The sequence below is a fragment of the Sardina pilchardus genome, chromosome 14 (assembly GCF_963854185.1).
Source record: "Sardina pilchardus chromosome 14, fSarPil1.1, whole genome shotgun sequence".
NCBI classification, from domain to species: domain Eukaryota; kingdom Metazoa; phylum Chordata; class Actinopteri; order Clupeiformes; family Clupeidae; genus Sardina; species Sardina pilchardus.
In genome coordinates, this window is record NC_085007.1 from 17,124,736 (window position 1) to 17,150,250 (window position 25,515).

Consider the following 25,515-nt stretch of genomic DNA (forward strand, 5'->3'; position numbering starts at 1 on the left):
TAATGCAGTGCGGATCCTGGGCCAATGCATTAGCTGGATGTGAAGTGTGAAAGTGTAAGAGATACTGGTCATTGGTTTGGATGAACTCTGCTGTTAAAATGGGAAAGTACTTTTCCTTTGAATTTGCAGCTTGTAGATATCAAATGACACAAATGATTTCTTCCACCAGCTGGGTCCAAGTTGTGTGTTAATTGTGTGCTGGTGAGAAATTCACACAGTTATTGTTACTTTTTGCACATCAATGTTTGAGACGGTACCATAACACTGTGGTCTGTTTGCTTTGGCTCAACTGCAAACACCTAAAATATGTGGGAAACACTAAAATCCATCTTGAGACACAACAGCAAGGCCAAGTCAATGTGGCAAAGATGAGGGGATGGTGTCCAGTAACACTTTAAATCTTTCTTTTCCTGTGAACATCTGTGTCTAGCATGATTCTGGTTCATCTTTACAGATTCCCTGAAACCAGATATCTTCTAAAGGGTCCCATATTATCATTCACATGAACTAGTAAATGTTTTTGAATCCATCATTGTTTCTAGCTACAGCTACATCCAACACATTTTGTGTTGCCACCCTGCACACATGGTCCAATATGGTCCTTAATGTAGCAGCAGTGTGACATTTTTCCTGTAAGATAAGCAACACAGCCTTCTCTGACACACAGACACAGACTCACACAGACAGACACAAGCACACACATCCTGCCAGTCACTGCAATTACAACCATGGTCCTGATGATGCCTAAACAGGCCGTCCACTTGACAATCAGCCAGTCCTAATCTCCCCTCTTTGCTTTCCCGGCTCAGTCTAGTCATTTCCTTGACCTATACTGGCCACTGAAGGACAGCATTCGAGGGAGGGCAGGTTTGCATCACTTGACCTCCCGCCCTCGTCTATCTCTGACCACAGGCTGTGTCATCGCATGTCCCCCCAAGGAGCCTATCTAACCGAACTCCATCGCAATCAGCTCGCCGAGGCAGGACGACGCTGGCCCACACGACAATGCGATTATTAATACGACTTTATCTCTGCGGGCCAGAGGAGCAGAATGTTGCCATCACATCGGGAGAAGCGCCACCATTCATTCATCAGGCTCCACCACATGGAAGTCATGGGGCTAGTTTCTGTGTATTTACAAAACACACAAGACTGGCGTCTTTTCGTCTGTCCTATCTGTTGTAACAAATATGTGCACATTGAAAATATGGGACGGGCCGGGGAGGTCCAACTGGGTTAACGCTACACAACACAAACTGTGGATATGGACAGGTATCCTCAAGGTTTACCTCGAGCAAACATCTGTACATTTGAGATCCGTTAAGAGCTCTGGATTTGGGCCAAAATCCAAACTGTTAAACTTCATAGCATTTATCTCACATTTTCAGTGATCTACTTCACAGTAGGAAGTCCACACAAGAATCATTAGTGAATTCTCTATGCATACACGCACCATAAAACAGCCACTACAAAGAAGCGTCACGCATTTAATCTCCCCCCAACAGCTTCTCCATGTTCACTCCACTAACCCAGCTGCAGTGCATGACCGCAAGCGGTATCTGGGTAAAGGAGGCTTTCTTTTTTCCCTTTTTTTTTTTCGATCTCCTGGTGCACGCACAAGACCCATATGTTGTTCTCAGCTCCAGTCCCAGGCTCAGCACCATTAAACTGTGACTTTCGCCGCTCCAGTGTGAAGCCCACCAAGCCCACTCCAGTCTGCTTCCCCCCCAATCTCCTGCTGACGGCGGATCTGACGGGGCTTTGATGGCTTTAACACAAGGGAATGTAAGCAATAGTCCTCAAACATCTGCTTGATCTGCCGGATAAATCCACGGCTTTAATCTCTTTCTCTCTGCACACATTCAAATGTAGGATGCAGGGTGTCTGCCATACATAGCACAGTAATCAGCTGAAGACCAAAGAAAAGTGGGCTTGTCTATGTTGAATATGGGAGGTAGTCCAGTTCAGCTGAGGGAAGGCTGTTGAGAAGAGTGATGTCTTGGACGCATGCTCTGCATTTTCAAGCAACTACGCAAAACTGAGCTTCACCATCTATTCAGGTGGCAGTTCATCAACAATGAAGCTTGGCAGCTAGATCTTTTGAGTTTCAACTGACGTGTTGTTGTTCAAACGAGAAGGTTCCCTGCTCTAAAATTTCCTGTGATTTGAAGCTAAATTTCCACAAATCAAACTGCCATTAAAATAACCAACAACACATCGATAAATTAAATAATTTTCAAAGGCCAACAAGGCCCTTAAAGGGATATTCCGCCATTTGTGGAAATACGCTCATTTTCCACCTTCCCTCGAGCAAAACAATCGATATTTACCTTGTTCCCGTTCATCCAGCCATTCTGTGAGTCTGGCGATACAACTTTTAGCTTCAGCCTAGCATAGATCATTGAATCGGATTAGACCATTAGCTTCTCGCCTGCTAGCTTCATGTTTAAAAGTGACTAATATTTCTGGTAATTTTCCCATTTAAAACGTGTGTCCTCTCAAGTTAGAAAGTGCAATAAGACCAACTGAAAATGAACCCTGCCGTTTTTCTAGGCTGATTTGACATGGAACTACACTCTCATCTGGCGTAATAATCAAGGCAACTTGCAGCTACTGGCACTACTACTGCTTGATGTCTATGGGGACTATTTTCAGATGCTGCGTACGATATCACTGCGCCTATGGTACGTTTGCAAGTTGCCTTGATTATTACGCCAGATGAGAGTGTAGTTCCATGTCAAATCAGCCTAGAAAAACGCCAGGTTTCATTTTCAGTTGGTCTTATTGCACTTTCTAACTTGAGAGGAGACACGTTTTAAATGGGAAAATTATCAGAATTCTTAGTCACTTTTAAACATCAAGCTAGCAGGCGAGAAGCTAATGGTCTAATCCGATTCAGTGATCTATGCTAGGCTGAAGCTAAAAGTTGTATCGCCAGACTCACAGAATGGCTGGATGAACGGGAACAAGGTAAATATCGATTGTTTTGCTCGAGGGGAGGTGGAAAATGAGCGTATTTCCAAAAATGGCGGAATATCCCTTTAAAGCAGACCCAGATCTGTTGAATTTGCTGCAGTGAAAGTGTATAGCAAGGAAGTAAACATACACACACACACATACACACACACACACACACACACACACACACACACACACACACACACACACACACACACACACACACTACTTCCCAAGCTTCAGCTCCCTTGTGGAATTCTGTCCCGCATTCTTTCAGAATTCCTCAGTGATTCTCCATGGACCTTTGGCCAGCGAGGTTGAGAGGGAGGGCCGGCGCGTCTCCTTCACAGGGCCGTAGGGACGACCCAGAGGAACACACTCGTCTCACACTCCCTAAAGGCTTAGGGCCAGAGGGACCTCAGTAGAGAACTTTAATTACTGTACAACTACAGAGGGAGGATGTGAGGGACCATCAAGAAAACCAGTTGCATAGTTCCTAGTTGCACAAGTTCCTATGGAACAACAACTGATGGTATGATGGATGAGCGTTAATTAAAGTAATTCAATGAATTAGAGTATAAATATATATAGCTTACATATGCATGCATAGACTATATATCATATGTTTTCATATAAAGGAAATCAAACTCTTGCATAAGTCTGAGGCTTTGGGGTGTAGGTTTCCTTGCCAGGGAGGAGTATCCAAAAAGTTTCTTTTTGAAATGGTGGAGCCAAACTGATAGGATGCCAGCCAAGCAGCGCAGTGTTTACATTGTGGGTCTCGGGCCCCGGAGTTACAGATCTGGCATGCTTGGGTAGAGTGACCGGGCCTCTGAAGAATTCAAAGAATTACTAAAGAGTAAAACCCACCCAAGTAATTGCGCTGGGAAAAACATGTGTGCAACTTTGCCTAGAAGGTGGCTATAACCAACACTTCAATTATACATCTGTTTGATGTTTAAAAAAGAATTTCCATTTTTGTGTTTTATGTCATATTTGACCATTATTTTTAAATGATTAATGTAGAATATTTGGCTGAGCTTTTCATTTAGCATCACATTGTGATGTTGCCGCTAATGCGATTAGGCAGAGAAAGCCGACTGCTTTTTCTCTAGTATTAGTTATCATAAGAGCCTCGCCAAACAGACCACACTGACAGAGATTAATAATGATGGCTCCCTATGGGGAAATTGGTTCATTTCATCGCAACAAAGCCATGGTCAGCTGCAACAATGGGGCTCTTTTACCACACGCTGAGAATGGCAGTCAGAGGGAAGCGTTGCACTATAGCATGAATGGCACTGGCTATTTAGACATTAATCCAATTACACTGTGACATGTTGTCATTCTTCCTTGGTTTTCATGTGTAAAAAGAGAGCCATGGCACTAAACTAATTGAGTCCACCTTCGTAGCCCACACACAAGGGCTGTCTCCAACCTCTGTGAAGTTCATTAATAAGGTGGTTCCAAAAAACTCATGCTAACTCAATGGCCAAATGGGGAAAAAAAGGAGATAATGACTGACATAATGACACTGACAAACTACATTCACTTTTGCTTACTGTGCAGGGGGAACTATAAACTTGACTGATATAAAACACTGCTATTTTGAGGTCAGTTCTAACGATCACAGCACATTCCAAACCTTAAAATGCTGACACTAGTCCATGGCGTAGATGTGATTGGTCTGAATGTAAACCGACTGGAATTGAACCATGTCCTGAATCACAGAAAAAATAAACAAGGATCCTGAATGAGGAGGACCCTGCAACAACATCTACTGTGACAATGAAGTTTGCGGACTCGGCAACATACCAGTTTTAACAAGAACTCTGCTCTGAGCTTGTAGGGCAGAAAAAACAAACGATCATCAGACCTGACTCTGTCTTGTTAAGACCTTGTACAGCGTCTTTCACAAAAAAAGTGTCGGCTCCGTGACAGTAAGAGGCAGCAGTCTTGTGCTGACAGGGCTGCTGTTGCAGAGGTGGTGTAACACTACAGTGCTCAAATCCTGAGGGCAAATGCCAGCAATATATAAAGGGGAAGAGCCTAACTGAGGATAATTTACTGTCCCCCATCTTTCCGCTCACACTGATACCTGCTATTTGCAGTACTTCTTTGAGGAAGTATCTGCTTGATACCAGCGAGGACAGAAAAGTGCAAAGCAATTGAGGGCTGCATGAATAATGGCAGGATATACATGCCACAACAGATGGACAGAGCGGGAAGAGAGAGACAGACTGGGAGAGAGAGATTAGAAGAGACCAGAAGAATGAGAGAGGAGGGGGAGAAAAGGATCCCTGACTGTTTGTTCATACCCGTCTCAAAGGAGGAAGTGGAGAGTTCCGACATTTTCACATCATCAAAACAGCTTTCAAAATTACAGCCTCGAGCTCTGTGCTAACGCTTGACGAGCAGCTGCTTCTTCACAGGCCAAATACCTCAAATTAAAGCGTGCTCAATTATCGTCGGTGACACCACCAGTAAATGTGTGTTGCTTGCTATTGCTCAATGTGGGTCAAGGGCAAGAACAAGAATTACCATTGGCTCACACAGAAAATCTATTCAAAGCTGGACTGTGTATAAACAGAATGGCATTTTAGTGACAGCCGAAACAAGTCAGGGTAAAAGCAAAACCTGCGCTTCAATTAAGCTGAAAAAGAGCCATCAAAAAAAACAACCCTATCGGAGCTCTTCCCATTATAAACAATTCCAGGGGAGTATTTCAAAGTGAACATATCTGTTGTTGCAGTCCTTCAGTTCCTCAGAACACTGCTTGCAAACAAAATTGCTTATCTTAGACTGGGCCATAATATTTCACTTTCACTCAAAACGTTTTTGGAATTCATCTCTCTTGAAACAAGGACAGCTCCTTGTAAGGCAAAATAAGTTTGGTGAGGGAAACGGCTCAAACACTGACTGGTGTATTGGTACCAGAGAGGGTTGAGCGGATGGGATCTTTGTAGAATGGTCTTGGTACTGTACAGTATGTACTACGAGCTTCATCACGCCAGTCCTTGACAAGTTACTACCATATTAAGAACAGTACTAAACTGACATTTACTATGAGTAAGACAGCAGTGAGTCAGAGGACTATGACTAGAAGGGCGGTATTTACAAAGACTATAACTTGAGTTGTTCTTCAAGACTTTGCAGTAATATCCAACTCATTCTTTCCAAATACTGTGGTGACCAGCTCATGTTTTTCCCTTTTAAACGCTAAACTGAACTACTAGAATTGCTACAAATATTGGGTTTGGCCAGCAACTCTGTTCATACTTGGGTCTCAAATGTTTCAGGGGGGCAGTGCTTAGACTGACTCAGTGAGGCTCGATTCCAACTGTAGCAATGACACAACTGCCCAGCAATGCCAGAAATCCTACATGGAGCATAAGCTCCTGGCCAAACACAGGCGAGGAATGCCTTTTGTGTATCTTTGGTAGTGTTGCTTCGTGTAAACCATCACTTGGGAGAGATGAGGTAGGACGGTGGCTGACGCTCTCGGGGGATATGTGAAGAGGCAAGGATGGCACAAACCACGGGAAAAGCATTAGCATATAGTGAAGGAGGTGGCGAGGGAGTTCAAGGCCATAACTCTGTTACTAGTGGGAAAACTGTCTGCTTATTGCTTTGGAGAATTTCATTTATATCAAATAAAAAAGTCTCTTTCCTGCCACCACAACTTCTATGTTTATGCTTATGGTATTGGTATAGTATATGTCTTACTCTTATTACACTGGAAACTATTCAATTTCTGAAAAATCCAATCCAATCCAATCTATGAAACCTTCATCATGGCATTTACAGCAAAGGCTACAATTTTGAACTGAATGAGAGGAAAATGCTGATTTAGTTAGGCATGTTCTCCACACTTCCCCATATTGGAGCTTGAAATAAAAAGTACAGACTACAGAGTGCAGACAACGCTCCTGAAAATAAACGTCCAACTACTGTGCTCTATGTTAACACACACACACACAAACAAACAGACACACACACACCCATCCTGTTCATATATAAAATATCAAACATGCTTCCACTCACTGATGTGAATCACATTAGATCCCTCTACAACAGCAGGTCCGGTTGTAGTATCACACGGATGATCTAAAGCCAACTGACCTTGATTAGCTTTTACACATTTTGAGCCTATTACATGGCAAGGGAATCCGTCCGCACTCCCAAAACAAATGATTTCTTGCGCCACAGTAATAACATTGGCGTGGCGCTTTGACCAAATATGGCTGGCTTGCAAACACGCTGCGAAGAGAGGGCGGCCTGCCTGCTTGCTGCACCTTGAGACAAACCACACGTCCAGATCTCCTAAATGGGAATGCGGCTGGGCCAGGACATGCACGGTGCTCGCATAAATCCAACTGCTGCTCCAGGGGCCTCCAGACTTTCAGCTCAAACCCCTTCTACCATACTAGGGCGAGAGAGTGCGTGATATGAGAGCACACAGACGGCAAATGCTGGCGATGTGGTCCTGGCAAACAGCAAGATAAATAGACGATTGATTGATGGTTTGTATCGAAATTAATCTGCTCGGATTCAGAATGATGCATGTGTTGCAACCTGACCTCTGATTATCAATACTGATTGCAAACAGACACAGTCGTGGCAGTTTTCTTTTATGGAGAAAGAGAACAGAGGTCTACTGAGATACTTAAAGGGACACTTCACCGATTAGCATTAAGCTTTGTATCTTTAGAAAACCAGTCAAGTTTTTGAATGGTCGTGCATCATTCCCTCAGTTTGCCTTGAGATGGGAGAAATACGGACTTCAATGAAACCCATGAATAGGACTTCCTGCTTTCAATGATGTAAAATTATGTTTTTTACATCATTGAAAGCAGGAAGTCCAACATTGGAATCCGTATTTCTCCCATCTCAAGGCAAACTGAGGGAATGATGAAGTGTCCCTTTAAAGTCTGCTGTTGTGCACGAGATGCTCCTTATAGTTTCTCACCATTGTTGAGGTCAGAGACACACCCAGTGACCTCTCTTAAGGGGCACCCATAACGCCGGTCCAGAGAAAACATCCTGTGGCGGTTTCTGTCCTTCTCTTTTCGCTCTTCCCTTCTGTTTCTGTGTCTTTCTTTTTTCCTCTCTTCATACATCCAAAAACACTTTACGTCCAGGCCCACTGTGTACTTACCGTGTAAAAATACATGTGGGACGCCACCGCTACTTAGGACACGGTGAAACCTATCCCCGTAGCCTACATATCCTCAACAGTTAACGTTCTGGCCATATATAGTTTAATAACACACTTTGCCCAAACATATACAAAAAAAGGTCTGATAAGGTTGGCGTACGGATGAAAGACAGGGTGCTGCTGAGTCATCAACTGAAACATGTGAGGAATGAAAGTGTCTAAATTAGGATCGAGCTTTTTCAATGACTGTCTGAATGAACTGTGACGGAGGCACCGATGATGAAAGAAGTTTATATTTTTATAACTGATGAGCCAAGCAGAACTTTCTGTTAGTCATCCATCCATTTCCCTTCATCCATCCATGCATCCATCCATCCATCCACCATGGCTTGCAGTCCTGTGCTCTTTGGACTGTTGAGAGACTGAAAATCACCCTGTAAAACTTCATACTATATAAACAAACATAAACAAACATAACACACACACACACACATTCAAAGACTCACTCACGCTGACATTACCACAATGTCTCTGGCACACAAGATAGTGCCCTGATTAGCCTGACTATATCAGTCCTGCAGTGCTGTGGGGAGGAACAATACGATCAGCTGTTTCCAGTCAAGTGAGACAACAGTGTTGTAATAATGCTGCATTGTAGATCATGGAAAACAGGATCATGTGCTCGAAGCTCACATCAAATGATAAGGCCAACCGACTGACTGGAAAATGAGATGGCTTTCACATGCTCGGTGCTTTCATGTAGGCGATACATGTGATGGAGCAGAAAAAAAAAAAAGATGAATTCCGCTGGTGCAAAAACGCAGGGGGAAACGAAGCCATAATGACCTCAGTTGAGAAATACGAGAGAACAATTTTGGAAGAAAAAAACAAAAAAACACATGAAATGTATCACTTGTGGTAATATGTGTGGTCCCAGGTTAATGTAAAAATGGCCACTAGCGATCACAGTGGAACGGCAGGGAGGTGGCTGGGACACTGTGTTACTGTGACAACAGAACATCCGCAGAAAGGGAACCATGCAGGTCAGGAGTCGGTGAGAAAGCAATCAGTTTCCAGTTTCAAAAAAAGCCCATCCTCTAGACATTACACACAACATCCTCTTTCCTTGCTGTCTTTCAGTTCGGCCTCCAAGACTTTGGCTTCTTCTAGCATTAAAAAAGCTTTGCGTGATTGCAATGAAAGATCCAGCTCTGTTAAGTTTTTTTGGCAGCCTCTAGCCAAAGAGACAACCTCAAATGAGTTAGTGCTAGCAGTTACTCAAAGCGCTCGTTTCCAGCACCTGAAATGCTAAAAGAATTTTCAAAAACAACAAAGGCTCGGATTGTAAGAAATCACATTTGGGAAATATCCTTTTCTTCCCGTTTCGTTCCTTAGGCGCGTCTTTTGTTTTTCATGAAAACATCAACGTGCGAAACCTGCAGTACGACTAGTCTCAACTGGCAGACCCATCGGGAAAGGTCAACTTCAAAAAGTAAAAGTGCAAAATATTATGACTGGCATTAGCTCCCAGCTGCTGGAAGTACTTCAAAGGCCAGAGTCATGTCTCCAATCCTAACGGCCTTTCCATGGGAAGGGGCGGCCTAAAACCTTTAGAGCAAACACAGGTAGACCATCAGGCCATTAGCATTAGAGTGTGTGTGTGTGTGTGTGTGTGTCTAGAGGAGAGAGGGAGAGGAAAGGAGAGGCCGGGGATCAGACTACATGATATTTTGACCTTTCACGATGGACAGTATGTCAGATGTCAGATTAGCCAATCGTAGTGCCATAAATTCATGCCATGTCTTGGTTGGGACACTGGCCACCAATCATCATTCATGCCCCAGCATGCCATGGGGACAGGAGGAAGATCAAGAATTTGTTTGATGCTGGCTGTCTTGAGTGCTGAAAGATTGTGAACCCTTTCCTGGGTGTCACAAGGACGACAGTATGGGTCATCTACCCTTCAGAGAGAACTTGAGGTCACAAATGTATTACGTCAAAAAAATCCATCACCTTTCCTCTCTGTGATTGTTCCACCTGACAGCCACATCAACATCCCTCTGTCTCTTATGTTTACATTATGTACACATCACATTTCTACAGGACAATGTCAAGGAACACAATTTAGGAGCTGCCAAACTAGTCAGGAAAGAACAAAAGAATTATAACGTGCATGACTTTTCATGTGCTGTGATGTCTCCTCATGAGCACTGCATCAATTATGTCACACTACAAAGGCCAGTGAATCCTGACTTCCCCGACCTCAACCCCTCCTCTCTACCACCACCACCACCAGTGAGGGCAGTAAATCACCAGGGTCTCCTGCCCTTTACCTCTCGTCTCGTAAGGAGTCGGTCGGGTCCTGCAGCAGCAGCAGCAGCAGCACCCAGACTCGCTCGCAGACAAAGGAGGCCTTCATTCACCTCCCAGCCCACTACAATACAACACAGTGTGCCATCAATGGCAACCTTGTTGCACCAGACGGGGGCGACTGAAGAAGGAGGGTAGTATGGGGTGGGGGATATGGGGGGGGGAGGGGGGCGAAGGCTGGTGCACTTCTGTTTGCCAGCTTGACTGGGCACCATCATAAAAGCGCAGTAGTGTCTCTCAGTAGTTACTCCTTGTAGCCAAGTCAAGGGCAAAGTCTTTCACGCCAAGTGCCTTCACACCACAGTAAATCCATATCAGCTTGTACTCACACACCCATAACAAAACATTATGCTACACTGAATTTTTTGCATATCTCATAAGTTGTCTGTGCAGACCACACACACACACAGACACACACACACACACACTTTAGTGGGTGGGGCTATAGTAATTCTGCAGCTGTAGTGAAGTAATTGCCAAATTATTAGTTCAGTAATAAAGTAGAGAGGTAAAACATTAGTACGGTTTGTCTAATAGCATCAATGATGATGCTTTGGCATGAATGTTTTCGCTACAAATGTAATTCAACACTAACAAAACTGGCAATTAGTGGTATGTTTTGGTTGTTGATATTGTTGTTTTGTTGTTTTTCTATGATGCTGGGCATTGTGTGGTACATGTCTGCAGGGGGAAGAGATATTATTGGAAGTGTACTCTCCCAGCAGTAATGACTAATGACATATGGGGCATCAGCAATAATCAATACAGCACTAAATATATGACATGCTATATCACAAGATAGAAACGGACCAGAATGATGCACACACATAAAACACAGAAGATAGAACATCGCGAAGATAGCCTACACTGTTATGTAATCTCTTATCAAAAGTATGAGGCGCTCTACAAGTCAGCTGGTAAGAGAAAAATGCAATTCCCTGCATCTACTTGACCCTACAATAGCAACGAACAGGAAAGCACCAAATACCAAATAATGTTTACCTGTTAGCATCGCCCCTTTCCACAATAGCAGGTCGATAGAGCACTGCCCACCAGGACTAGACTTGCATTTCATGGCAATGACTCGTGCTGAGCCTTGGCAAAGTCTATGACAACTGAGCAGTGAACAGTCTGCACAGATGTGATTTCCAATGCAGAGAAGACATAATTGAACTGAATAGTCTTCCAAGCGCCCTCGAAAAAAGCCCTCAGGCGGGATGAGACCCAAAAACACTGCCATAAGTGACCTCCAACACGGCAATGTATGTGGGTTTGTGGTGGTGTGTGTGTATGTGTGTGTGTGCATGTGTATGTAATTGCTGTGTCATGAAATGTGTTGAATGACAGTACAAACAGAAAGCAATGTACCTTAATCATAGAATTTGCAACCGTATCCTATTACCTATTCAGGCAGTGTGTGTTTTATTCAGGTAATAGATGTGTGTTAAGAAGACGCTTGTCACATGCGAACATAGTGTCACCACTCACAACAAAAGAGAATACAAAGAATGTAATTCAATTTGAACTAAAAACCAAATATTTACATTGACATCTATTCATTTAGCAGACACTGTTGTCCAAAAGTGACTTACATATGTCAGCTATATTACAAGGGATTACATTGTCCCCCAAAGCAACTTTCTCTTAAGAGCCCTGCAGGGCACACTGTGGAAGCGCACCTTTCAGGCTACTGCAGCTAGCCCAGGTCCTTAACCACTACACAGCCTATCACCCCCAAATATATGTAAGTTAATGCAATATTCAACACACCTCAGGTAACTCCTAAGTCTAAAGGAAACAATAAAACAGACCTCAGACCAGCATTTTGTTGGCTACTTTGTTAAAGCGAGCACTGATTAGGCTATGCAAAGTCACTGTTCTGTAGTGTTTAATGAGTAACTGGTACCTGACCCAGAAATACATATTGCCCGCGGCGACAAAACACAACTTATCGCTTCTTAATGCCTCGGAGAGGGATGTGCACCACACCCCGGGCCATGCTAGTGTTGCAATTCACACCCTGAGGGCCCGTTTCTCTGGCATAACATGTTGGCCAACTGGAGGTGACCACACAATGTAAAGAAGCATTTAGTACAACAGTTATAGGACAGATGGGTTGTGGTAGAACGAATAAAAAGTATGATCTCTAAGCATGGACTTGCATGGTTTAAACTGAGATGGGCCTTTAATGGGCATTTCCAAAAAAATATGCAAATCATATTACTCTATATGTGACAAAAACACAGAAACAAAGTCAAAACCTGTGACGCCAGGATTAAAAGTTTCTCTTTATATGGTTACAATTGTGGCAGCTCTTGTTATACAGACCTTCTGTTGCTGTTGAGTAAAGGAAGTACTAGGCTAAACATGTTCGATTTACATACAGAAATAGACGGTTGAGTTAAGTTGATAACGATTCTCCTCCCTACCCGTAACTTCACGATAAATCTCGGACATGTAGTTCAACCACAAACACACCTAGGCTACTGGCTAAATTGGAAGAGAATCGTAAAGAATTCACCTAAAACTTTTCAGAGGAAGTTGAGACACTCACATTGCTCACGTAGTCGCACTGAACTATGCTACGTTTTCTCTGACGCAGAGCCTACCCAAGACCTCACGAAATTGTAGGCCATGCTGTAGTTTTCAGCATAAAATACTGACACCGTCAACAGCTTCAGCAAAGCAAACTATCCAACCACGTTAAATAAATCGTAGGTTACTTCTAATTATAACAAGTTTTTACAGAAATATGCGATTTACTGTCATTATCAGGCAGGATTTACTATGTGGAAAAAGTTGACTAGATGAGGAACTCCGCTTTCCAAGACAGCAGACTCCAGATGCTACTTCGCCCACAGCAGTTCCTCAAACAAGTAACGTTGCATCCACATACATTTAACATATTTAACCTATTTCACGTTTTCCCCCCCTAAAGTTAGAACGGCAGAGTCAGAGTCAATGCCTCGGGCAGAACGCCCTTACCAGCAAAGTTTTCTTATGAGGGGTAGCCTACGACTGAGTGCGCAAACAAATGAACATTTTGCTTACCTCGTCCGTCCTCTACCTACAGTTCCTAGCCGTTTTCGGAGAACAGTTTTCGGAGATTACAATCCCTTTCCCCCAGCTGAAAATTAGGTTCCGAATGGCTGGTAAATGTCAAATTCTGACTTCTTTGCTCCCTCCCTGCTCCGGTCCTCCGAGGCGGCGTTGAAACTCCACCCTTCCGAGTCCGAGCCCACTGAACTATGATGCGGCGCGGGGCGTTGGGAGGGGGGAATGTAGACAACTAGTTATAGATTTTATTTTCCACCAGTGAGTCAGAGTCAGTGTCAGTGCCTGTACATATACGTAGAGATTAATTGATAAAAAGCATTCATCATTAAAGAAAAGTTATTTCTATAGCCTACAGGCATTTTATTTTGCACAAGGAACACAGGCTAGGCCATAACAGACTTTAAGCCTAGAATGACTGTCTATAAGCAGAAGTATCATTTTGAGGTAATGATAGTATTGGAATACAGCAACTGAAATATTCTGGTAAGATTTCAGCCTTGCAAGAGTGCACTGTGCAAGAACAGTTACTTTTATTTCTTGTGACAGTAGGCGGTGCTCTCAAAAGCTGCCATCTTTTGGCATTAGACTGCAATTACATGTTTGACTACATGAATAAAATGGTGGTGCGATATGAATGTCCCTTTTATGAGGAAATGTCTTGAAGTTGACAACTATGATCGACCCTTTCGAAATACACAAACGAAACGTTTCTCACAACTAAGCCAAATTTGGCCAACACGCACGAGTGATCATTAAGACAAAACGCATAAATAAAGGCACTCTTGTCTACTTCAAGCTGTGTAAAATTCTAATCTTGTGAGGTCTACATGTCAAACTTTTCATCATGTATTTTCTGATCAGAGGTTTCTACTTTGTTTTAATGTTGTGCGTGCTTCCATTTAGTAGGCCATGAAAGCGCAGACTACAAAAAATACGCGTGTAGTCATTGCTCCACCTACTGGTGGTTTTGCAGAGTCACCACTACCATTAAACACTCACGGCTACCATTGAACACACACACACAAGCTCAATCACCATTATTTAAATGGACAGATATTTATTTTTAAATTTCATCTGTTCAAACATTCCTACATACAATGGTGTACATGTTTAATTTTCTACAAAAGTTATACTTGATCTGACAATTCATTTATTTTATTATCTACAAAATATAAATAATTTTACAGTTAGTTCTGTACATCACTCAAAAAAATTAACTGATCTGAGAGAAACAGCTTGTAAACATTTGCCATTTTGAGTAAGAGCCTCTGAGGCGACTCTGGGAACCAAAAAAGATTCAAATAAATCTTTTTAGCATTATGCAGAATATAACTCTTTGAAGCTGTGAGCATACTTTTGAATAAGGCTTCTTGAAACTTGAACATTCTGCAGTGTCCACATGTGTCCTCAAGGTTAAACCCAAAACGTACATTTCTGCATCAGATATTTCATTGAGAAAATGCAATAACTGTCAATAATAGGACCAGCGAGTCCACAGCATTGTCTATACAGGGTTTCCCCATGGTATGGAACTTTTAACAAACTCAACACTAACATACAGCTAACCTGCCTTCCTTTACGCATTTACACATGCACGCGCACACACACTTTCCCTTTCTGCTAGCCCTTGTAAAATAAGGCCCTAAGTCTTGATTTACATGACAGACAAATAGCTTGGTTACTTCTACTGCTACTTCCCAACTAACACCAAAAGGCAACTCTCTGTGAATGTGTGTGTTTGTGTGTGTGTGTGTGTGTGTGTGTAAAAACATTTCCAGAAGAACTGTGAAGTGTTAGGCAGCTCCTCTCAAACCTATTTGCAGGTGCGACCATGAACGAACACTGAGGGTGTCTGTCTGCATGCATGCCTGCATGCTTGTGTTAGTATGTTCCGCTTCCTCTTAGTTTGGCACAGAAAAAGCAAAGTTGAACACTAGACACAAGGTGCCTCTCAACCTCTCTCCTCGATGCTCGGTCCTCCAGGCTCGTTCCCACTGATCTATAACTAACATCAGATAGACTATCCCATCGTTGCCGACTTGCCGCCCCATCATTCTTTATCTAGGGAACGAGGACCGAGGAAGGAAGGGAGGATGTATAAAAAGACGAATGAGAGGCACCCACAGTTAAGGAGTTCTTTCCCTCTCTCAATGACATTTCACTTTAGCGAAGTTGTAAAAAGAACATTTTTGAATCATATAATCATAATACAGACCATGACTACTACACAGCATCGGTGGGAGGCAAGTTTATTTACTCCCTATGCAATCCAACACAACTATTGTATTTCATAATATACTGTTTTTTTCCATTCTTTCATTACTTTTTCATTATAAAATTTCCTCTATTGGTTCAATGCCAGCAAAATCGCTGGATTTCTTTTTTTTTTTTTTTAGTTTATATAGTTAAATAATTAATACTATTCCAAATTAAGGAAAAAAAAATGTTTATCCTCTCCTTCGGAGGAATATTCAAATGCATTAAATATTAACTCATTCAAATAATGTGTGCTTACACATACTAACTGTACTGTACCATTCCTTAATTGGACCACGTACGCAGACCAACATACTCAAACTTAAATTTCTGTTAAGTGCCCATGACTGAACAGTCTGCATAGGTCTCTTATTCCGCTGGTCACAGTGGTTGCAGCAGACAACAACATGCACAGTCACTCTAACTACCCATTCCTTTGCTAAATGAGGTATTTGGAAAACCATCAACTGTGCAGGTGTGTTAAGGTTGTCCAGCCACTAAGTGGTTCCAACATGTGGAGAAGGAGAAGGAGGAGGAGGAGGCAGCAGCATTTCATACCTGTAAAATAAACATAAATGGACAAGACCGCCATCCCTTTTTGTCCCTTCCGGCTCCCTGTAAAAACCCTCAGTCCTTAATCCAGGAGGCTCTACTTCCTGTTTGGGCCTAAGGAGGGAAATCCCTGCCCCTAAGGTCATGCCCACGGTAAGACGCTGAGCGTAATGCAAGCATGGACGCCGGGAGAACAAAGCAGCTCTGGGTTTGTGAAGTCATTGCTGTGCCTACGAGTGTCAGGTTAGACACACACCTACATGTTATGGGTGGTGGGGACTGCAAGTTTCCCCCATGTCCATAATATACTCAGACCAGTCCTATGAGTGTTATCTTAAAAAAAAAAAACAGACATAAACAGGAAACAAATAAAACAAACACACAAAAATCAAATATAAGACAAAAACATAAAGCATAGTGATGATGGCAAAATAAATTTTGAGTGATCAAGCTGGGATGAAAAAACAAGTCATGTGTTACACAGTAGTTATTGATACGGCAAGGATTTGGTCAGAAAAAGTTGCTTTCGGGTCCTTTTCTGTTTCCCTCTTCCATAACCGTTGCCATTTTGATACCTCTTAGAGGTCATATCAGTGATCCCCGTTGCTAATGGTGACGAGGCCAGGGCCAGCGTTGGAGGCAGGAATACGGGGCACCTTTTTCGCCGGGCTGGGGATATGCTGGAAAACAAAAAGAGAGGAAGGATTTAAAAAGGATGAAATTATTAAAATGATTCATCCTCTGGTGTGTGCAAACACAGCTAGTATACCTCGAAGGAGGAACATATTATGTACAATATCTATCTTGTATGAATATACACAGATAACTTGCCGCTTATGAAATTCTAATATAAAGCAGATTACAACTTGCATATATATATAATTCTGACAGAAATATTATCAGTCTATCTGGTCTGTGCTCTGTGCTGCAGTACTGTGATTAACAAGCTCTACCAATTGGGACGCAGTCTAGTGAGGCTACCTCTGTTTTTGTTGTGGAGTTGACCAGGCCTGCTTCCAGGGGCGTGTCGTCGCTCTGGGAGCGTCTGGAGTACTGCCTGCGGTGCTTCTCGTCCACGTGTGTCAAGTACCAGGTACCCGGGAACAGCTCATCCACCGAACCCTGGGGTGTGTAGCTTGCTGGGGTGGGTAAGGAGAAAAGACAACGGTCAGAAAATCGGAAAACAGTCTGTGAAACTGCAACAGTGATGGTACAGTTCCGTGTGCACGCTTATGAGCGACCTAAGGCTACACGTTGTGTTATACAAATTGGTTTCAGCCAGATTGGTCTGCTAAATAAACAGTCGAAAATAAGCACCTAAGTGGTGAGTGTCCTCTCTCAGTTTCATGATATCAGCAAAGACAGCGGGAGACACTTTTTTCCTGGAGTCCAGTCTGGCCTGAAGGTCACTCAAGCTGGCCACCAGCTTATCCAGTGCTGACCCTGGGGTTAAGAAATGGAGAGCAAGAGTTAAGCTTGGCATGGTGCCATACTCAGACAGAATAGCAGGGAGGTCAGAAGTACCAAAGTAAAGGGACTGAATGCAGATTTTACTTTTGCTATAAGAAATTTATTGGAAATATGCAGAAAGTCATGTGAAATGTTTTAAAGTTTACTTATAGACACTCAACTAAATATGTCAGAGTGTGTCGTGTGTGTGTGTGTGTGTGTGCGTGTGCGTGCGTACCAGGTGTGGCATCCTGTGTCACTCGAATGGAGTAGAGCGTGGCAGCGAACCCAGAGCCATACGAGAATGCCCCAATTTTCTGGCCAGCCAGCTGCTGAGGCGTCCTCCTGATGAGACAAAAGGAGAGGAACAATCAAGAACCGAAATACCATGCCACACAAGAATAAAGAAAGTCCGAGTGAACGATCATGACATAGGATTCAGTCGATACTGTGCGGACATAAATATGGACACCTCATTGGTTTAGTTCCTATACTCTGCCTAATAGCAAAGTTCAATCTGATGTAGCCGCAGTTGCTGCAAAACTTACTGGGCAAGGACAGAGGCTAGGCAGCCGTACACAGAGGGGGTGTACATGTTGCCATTCTGGTTGGACACCAGCAGAGAGTCCTTGGTCTTCTGCTCAAACATCTCCCCACTCGCTTTAAGGAAAGCTTTCTCCACATCCCGGTCAAAGTAAGTGTCCTCTGCTTTCACATCCCTTTAAGACAATCAAACGCTAACATTAGATGCTGTGCTATCAAAGTCTGGGATTAGGTCGTCTTGTGTGTAAAATGTGGCACGCTCATTTATTTAGTTCATTTAGGCATTACAACCTACACGTATACAGTAAATCAATTAGCACCCAACTGGGAGCCCTTTGCATTGATAAGCACAAAACAGGATTAGCGGTCAGGCTTGGATGCACTGACCTAAAAGCCTCCAGGCCACTGTATAAGCCACTTTCAGTGTTGGGATTAGGGTGGGACAGGAAGTCGTTGAGGAGGAGACGTGCCAATGACTTCTGCACCAGCTTGCAGTAGGGGGAGTGGAAGACCATGTAGTCGAAATCCTCCAGGCTGAGGCGCTTGTCGACACCCTCTAAAAATAAAAAACAGTTACAAAATATTTAATAAATAAACAGCAACCACAAAGTAAAAAAAAACAGTTCACATAGTTTATTAGCTGGTTTGTCAGTCGCTATATGTGAGTCTTGTAATCATGCTGGCCATAGGCTTTGAGGAAGCTTTCACTTTCACAAGGTGAAGTGAATGGTTGTGGCCATATTCTAAGAATACCGTGGGGATATACATCCCATAGTAATCCCTCTTCAACTGCTTACAGATCAATAATGCCCGAGAGGCTATAATCCACGGCACAGTGACCCACCTCTCTGCCACTGGGCGTGAATCTTGTTGCGGTATACACCGTAGCACCGGTCCAACGCGCTCAGGTAACACTGTATGGAGAGCTTGCCGTCCACCACCGGGTATTCGGACACCATATCTGGCTTGTAGAAGTCGTAGGCGTGCTGCATGTGTGTCCCCCGCAGACCTGCATGGGTACAGGCGTCGTCAAAACAATGTGTAGACACATCAGCTCTGCTTTGGCATACACAGTGCCCTTATCAGTCAAAACACGACCCTGGAATGCTCCCAAGAATCATGAACGGCCTGTCACATCTGTGACTCAGCCTTCTTGGGGTTTATTTTTGGCATGATTTTTACATTCCACCCATTCCCTTCAGTGTGGTGGTTACTATACAGCTATAGATAGTTAGTCCAGTGACTTTTGTATTGATGTTACCAGAATGTCTGGCATTTTTAAGACACATCAGTGGCATACCGTATTAATTTGAAGAGAGTCTAAACACAAACATGTGTAGTCTTTACCTCTGTCAAATGCCAGCGGGGCATTGGGGCCCACAAGCATGGCCACGGCTCCGGCGCCACCTGTAGGTCTGGCACCGCCAGTGGCATAGACTGCAATGTCTCCTGCCACAACCAGGGCATAGCGGCCTACGTTGCCAAGAAAAAGAAAGCAGCTCTATCATACATTTGCAGATAATTTCATATGCAAAATAACCACTGATTGCTAACAACACTGAAATAAAAAGTAAACATTGACGGTCATTATGCAAATTTGAGACTTTACATGGTTTCACATTTACAATACAAACAGGTCCAATGCCATCTGTCAAAAAACAGAGGGGGGCGAGGGGCACTCTTACCATCCCAGGAGCTGGACTCCACCCAGTTGACAGCGTTGAACAGGGCTGCCGTACCCCCATAACATGCGTTTGTGGTGTCGATGCCCTCCACGTCTGTGTTTCCAGACTCCTCGAACAGCTGCATGAGGACCGACTTCACCGACTTGGACTTGTCGATGAGGGTCTCCGTGCCCACTTCGAGGCGGCCTATGGAGTCGTAGGACAGGCAGTTCCTCTCCATCAGCCTCTGGACCACCGTCATGCAAAGGGAGTTGATGTCCTCGCGATCGGAGCAGAAGCCCATCCGCGCCTGGCCCAGGCCGATGGTGTACTTGCCCGCGGAGACGCCGTCAAACTGCTCCAGCTCTGACTGCTCCACATATTGCGAGGGGATGTAGATCTCCAGGGCGATGATGCCCACATCTTTAGGCCAGGTGGCCTCACCATTTGCAGGGACAGATCCAGGCATCCTTTTAGACCTGTCAGGACAATTGGTTTATTCAAAACTGAGAAAATGAACTTCAACTGTCTGGAACTGTATATCATGGCAAAAAAGAAAGACACGATAGAAAAGAATATTCAATCCATTTAAACCAAAGAGTGACAGATGATTCTTGACGCACAAAGAACAGACGCGTCTGAAGGATCTCGCAGGACTACTGAGCGTATGCGCCATTAAATCCGTTTCATGAGAACAATTAAGGTGAGACTTCAGTGCATTTACCGCACATGCCCATTCCTCTTAACATACGAGTGCGCTCACTGCTACCCCATAATAGGATCTGTGTGGTAAATAGGGTAAAGGGCATGCAGATGGTGACTGTTGCCCTATGACCTTATTCAGCACACAGTGACCAATGTAAGCAAATAAGTCTACCGTGCAAATTTCACGTCTTTGCATTACTAATATATATATAATTGTATATATATTTTGGTTGGTAGAATAACGTTAATGATTTTGACCGACAGAATGTGACCTTATTGACCAAACACCTGACGCCGTTAGCTAGCTAAGCGGGCCGATGTTACCACACACTAGCAATGGAAAGGAATGTGACATTAGCCTTATCCAACTCACCCAGCTAACTGTGTATCCAAACTATATAACTAGCTGAAGCACTGTAAGCTAAAATAACAGTCGAATCACCAGATTTTTCCATAGTGATTCTTCCTGCTGGCATTAACGTGCCTGCAAATATTATAGGTTTTGACACTTGAACTTGAGTTTATAACGTAAGCTAACAACGACAACAACAACAACAACAACACTGCAAATATATCTCGTTGAATAGCTATTTAGCAAGCTATCCAAGTTCATTTGAAATATTTCCCAGATTTACTGACGTTAGCGTTTACATGAACCAAGCTTAGACCAAATGATAATGTTAACGTTAAGAATGAAGACAGGCAAACGATTTCACGTATAACATTTAACATCTATAAAAACAGATTAGTCCCATCAGCTGTGCTATAATAACAACGGGCTTTGCTTGAACCACCGCTGAAAAGTAAAGTTAATCATTTGCTGAAGTTTGATCAACAACGAGAGCTACAGAAATACCTGGTCACATTAGCCGTTAGCTGGCTAAACCAGGTATCCCCTCTTTGCTAGCTTGCTAAATAGCCGGGTTAATCTGTGAATACCGCTGAAACACCGAACTACTAGCCTCCAGTTACAGCATTTGTCGTGCGATTCGAAAAGACTCCATCTCCTTACCTTGCGATCATATAGCGTTCTAGTTAACTGTCAGCCAGAGGGAAAGTCCTTTTCTACGAGATCATAAGGTCAATTTCGGATGACGCCCATGGAGCCGGTGTTACCAGATATACCGTTTCTGAGATTCTGAGTTTCCACGGGTGGAGTTTAGCGTGAATATTTATGAGATTGTGGCACATGCACGCCCCTAAACACGAATAGGCCTACTGAAGCGTGAATCAAAGGGAACTGAAAATGTTGGCAGTCGTTAAAAGACTACGGTGATTTAACACGTTTTTGGATGTTGTCATGGGTTAAGAAGGAAACATGACCATTTCGTGGTCGGGGAAATTATGCAATTAACCTCGATGTTCTGATTGTGTTGCAGCCACTCAAGCAAAACGTCATGTCAGACAAAATCATATAAATCTGTATCTATATCTGACGTCGCTTGACTATGTAGAATATTAGCTATTGTAGCCTACACCTGTAGGCTATGCTGTGATGGTAGTCCTAGCCTTTTTTTTTTTTTTTAAATCGTTTTGATTGTAGCCCAGCCTGTGTGCTTCTGTGGTGACAGTGACTTGGCATCAGATTGACTCACTGTATACCAACACAAGTCTAAGCCTGTTATCATGTTTCCATTCGTGTTCCTTGCACACTTGTGTTTGTGTGCAGACTTGGGAAAATAGCACATTATCACATTATATCTTCAAGACATGGGCTTTACATCAGTAGGCCTATTAACTCAATAAAAGTTCATGAAAAGTTATGCTTTAAAAAACTATTTCATCATACCAAAGTAGCCTATCATGTGTGCAAGGATAATATTTAAAAAATAAAGTCTGGGTAATCAGCTTTCAGAAATTAGGTGCCCTGTCTATCAGATGTTTATACTTTTCAGTGCCCAACTAACAATTCTAAGGTTACATTGTAAGATAGAGTCTAGCCAAGTTAGGCAAATATTCATAGGGAATAGTGGAACAGCAGTTCTTGGTCTGGTAAGGTCAAACATGTAAATTCATAGCATACAACAGCATAGCTACAGCCTGTCTGGCAATGAACAGACAAGGATTTGGAGAAATAACGCCCATGGAGAAATTCATTTATCGCTTGAAAGAGTGGAGTGGGGTCTTGGTGAGTGCTGGTAAACATGTTTTCATCAGAGCGGTAGGCTAAGGCCTAACTTTACTTAACATAACCAATATGAGTGCATGGTCATAGATAGATAGATAGATAGATAGATAGATAGATAGATAGATAGCCTGTTTTATTGATCCCCACTGGCGAAATTCAAAAATAGGGGAATATTCAACTGCTCCCCTAACAATAACAACATGATTGTACAAAACAAATTTTATTACTGAAGTTATTGTACCAATTAGTGTACAGCACAAGTCTTTCTTTCTTTTTAACTATAGCATGTTTGTGTAGGCCATGCATACCAAAGCTTGAAACTCACTTGGAACATCACACAAAACAGATGGTGAAGCCTACTGACACTTTAAAGACAACAGCGATAGCCCACGATGTCCCACTGACATTTACGTTACATAAAACAAGCGAACTTAAATGACAATTTGATAGGCTAGTGAGATACACAAGAACACAACATACGCGAAATTGCATTGGCTAATCTAACTTACTATACCACCAGTGATCGTCGAAACGGTCATGTTTTAGCACAACCCCATACCAACATTCAAAAACAGATTAAAGCATGCTGTTGTCTTCTAACTTATCTCTGCCAACATTCCTAGTTTCCTTTGATTCACGCGCCATGACTGGGTGTCTAGGCGCGCGCGCTCGACAACCTCCGTTTATAAATATTCACGCTAAACTCCACCCGACTCCACCCATAGAAACTCAGAATCTCAGAAACGGTATATCTGGTAACACCGGACAAATTAGCAGACGTACCACTACCTCTTCCGTTCAAATTCCTCATAGGAAGGACCATAGACTTGTTTTGCTACATTTTGATACATTCGTTTTGATACATTTACGGTGCCGTTTATCTGTTTCGTCAACGCATTGAGAACCATACACAGTAAAAGATTGAGACACTTTGCATTGCTATTTGAAAGCATGTAGCCTAATGCAACACTGTTGCCAGGTTATGCGCACAGTTATCATTTAGCATACAATTTTTACATTTGCGTTGGGTTGGCGCGCTACCTTTCAGAGAAGCTTCAATCAGTTCTACAAGTTTTTGAAGCAGTTATAAAATAACCTCAAAAGGTTACCATGATTCATTTGATTAAATTAGATTAAACGTTATTGTCATTTAGCAGAGTAGCCTACAGGTAGAGTACATAAAATGACGTTGACATTCAACCAGAAGTGCAAAAGAAGCATGCAATAGCCTAACGAAGTGCAGGTTGAGTAGGCTATAGTATTCTATGCAGTTATGAAGACAATATAGGCTAAATACATTGTGTACAACAATGTATTAAATAGATATTCTATAAATCATTTAGTAAAACAAAACTATGAAGTTTCCCATTTGACAATGACTTAGTGATGATTCCCTAATAATTAGTTTGAAAAGTTAGGACAAGTTAATGGCATAAATTGTAGTCTACACATAGAAGCTTTACAGTGTTACAAATTGACCGCATCGTTAGGTTTAATTATAATGAAATGGCCTATGCATCACTCACCTTGATCAAAAGATTACTTCAAAGAAATCCTATGTGGCTTATCGATTAATGAAGCTTGGCATCTATAATATTCAGAAGAACGGTGAGCATCTATTTATATATTTCATGAGCGCTGTACCTGTGCGCCGGGTTCTGTTTGACCAGACGCATCATTCACGACCAATCGCAACCGAGAAAAGTTCTGAAGTTTACATTTTTCCCGCCCTCTGAGTATTTCAGCCAATCATCACCCAGCAGAGGCATGACCAGCTAACGCGATAGTCTCTGTGGTTCAATGGTGTGAGTGAATGACGGTATATGGTGAGAGAAGAGAAACCAATCAGGAAAGACGTCTGACTCCTGGCCATGTAGTGAGAGCTGTGGGAGCCACTTGAGCTCGAGGAAGCCCTGGTCTGTCTCCTTGACAACCAGAGGCTGGACTTTCAAGTTCATCATTCAGAATCATCACAACTTCTTTTAGCCTAGGCTACATGGACAGTGATTTTAACTTTTTGATGTTAAAAGAAATGTAGGAAGAAATTTGAGCGAGAGGCTGTTCAATTGTGATGGTAGGCCTATTGCATGTCTGTGTTATCTGTTCTAATCTTACAGTATATGCCTTGCACACCTTGGGAATAGACTACACCTGTAGGTAGCCTAACTCAGCATGCAAAACCAGTCTGAATAGGCTATGCTTCTATTCCTGGGCGCATAAGCGATGAGCTTTGCTTGTTGAAAACACTCAAAGGCAGTTGGGAAGCCAGACACACCAACAAACATTAACCTACAACAACAACAGTGTTCTTTAAAGCGTCAAAGTTTATTACAGGAATCAACCAGTAGGCCTATGCAAAGCAGAATTGATTTGGCCTTTGCAGCCTATCAATAGGCCTATGCTTAGGTAGGCCTATAGGTTATCAACATGGAGAAGATCATCAGAACAATTCCATAATAGAAACATTGCATGACACATAAATGAAAGTAACACATTATATACTCTTACATAGGCCTACACTCACACCAATATCAGACACATTAATAAGACAATGAGTTTGTGCTAGTTGCAACTGAGTTAATGTCAGAATCAGTGAAAGAAGGAGTGAGTGTGCTTGTGGGAGAGACGGGCCTCCACCATAAACAGAGAATTTCCCACTTGAGGCTTGGTTGCAT

At 42.8% G+C, this 25,515-nt stretch overlaps 2 protein-coding genes across 5 annotated transcripts in view; both read right to left on the minus strand.

Moving 5' to 3' along the window:
• tln1 (talin 1) overlaps positions 1-13,709 on the minus strand; it is an 88,370-nt gene extending 74,661 nt beyond the window's left edge. For 2 of the 3 annotated variants that reach the window (XM_062553504.1, XM_062553503.1), the window contains exon 1: positions 13,538-13,706. The gene's annotated coding sequence lies outside the window, so the exon portion shown is untranslated. Of the gene's footprint in view, positions 1-13,537 lie in introns of all 3 variants that reach the window. The other variant, XM_062553505.1, reaches the window with a different exon arrangement.
• Positions 13,710-16,668: 2,959 nt separating this feature from the next.
• hmgcs1 (3-hydroxy-3-methylglutaryl-CoA synthase 1 (soluble)) lies at positions 16,669-24,521 on the minus strand. 2 transcript variants are annotated; one of them, XM_062554937.1, is made up of 11 exons: positions 23,602-23,620; positions 21,725-21,818; positions 20,029-20,486; positions 19,691-19,816; positions 19,188-19,352; positions 18,731-18,899; positions 18,349-18,519; positions 18,039-18,145; positions 17,669-17,794; positions 17,333-17,490; positions 16,669-17,031 (listed from the first exon to the last, which is right to left on the minus strand). In XM_062554937.1, the coding sequence occupies exons 2-11, from the start codon at positions 21,733-21,735 to the stop codon at positions 16,942-16,944; spliced, it is 1,581 nt and encodes a 526-aa protein (XP_062410921.1). In that variant the 5' UTR covers positions 21,736-21,818; positions 23,602-23,620; the 3' UTR covers positions 16,669-16,941. The 2 variants fall into 2 exon arrangements, with proteins under 2 accessions (XP_062410921.1, XP_062410922.1); XM_062554938.1 differs by lacking the exons at positions 21,725-21,818; positions 23,602-23,620 and adding an exon at positions 24,367-24,521.
• Positions 24,522-25,515: the final 994 nt, after the last annotated feature.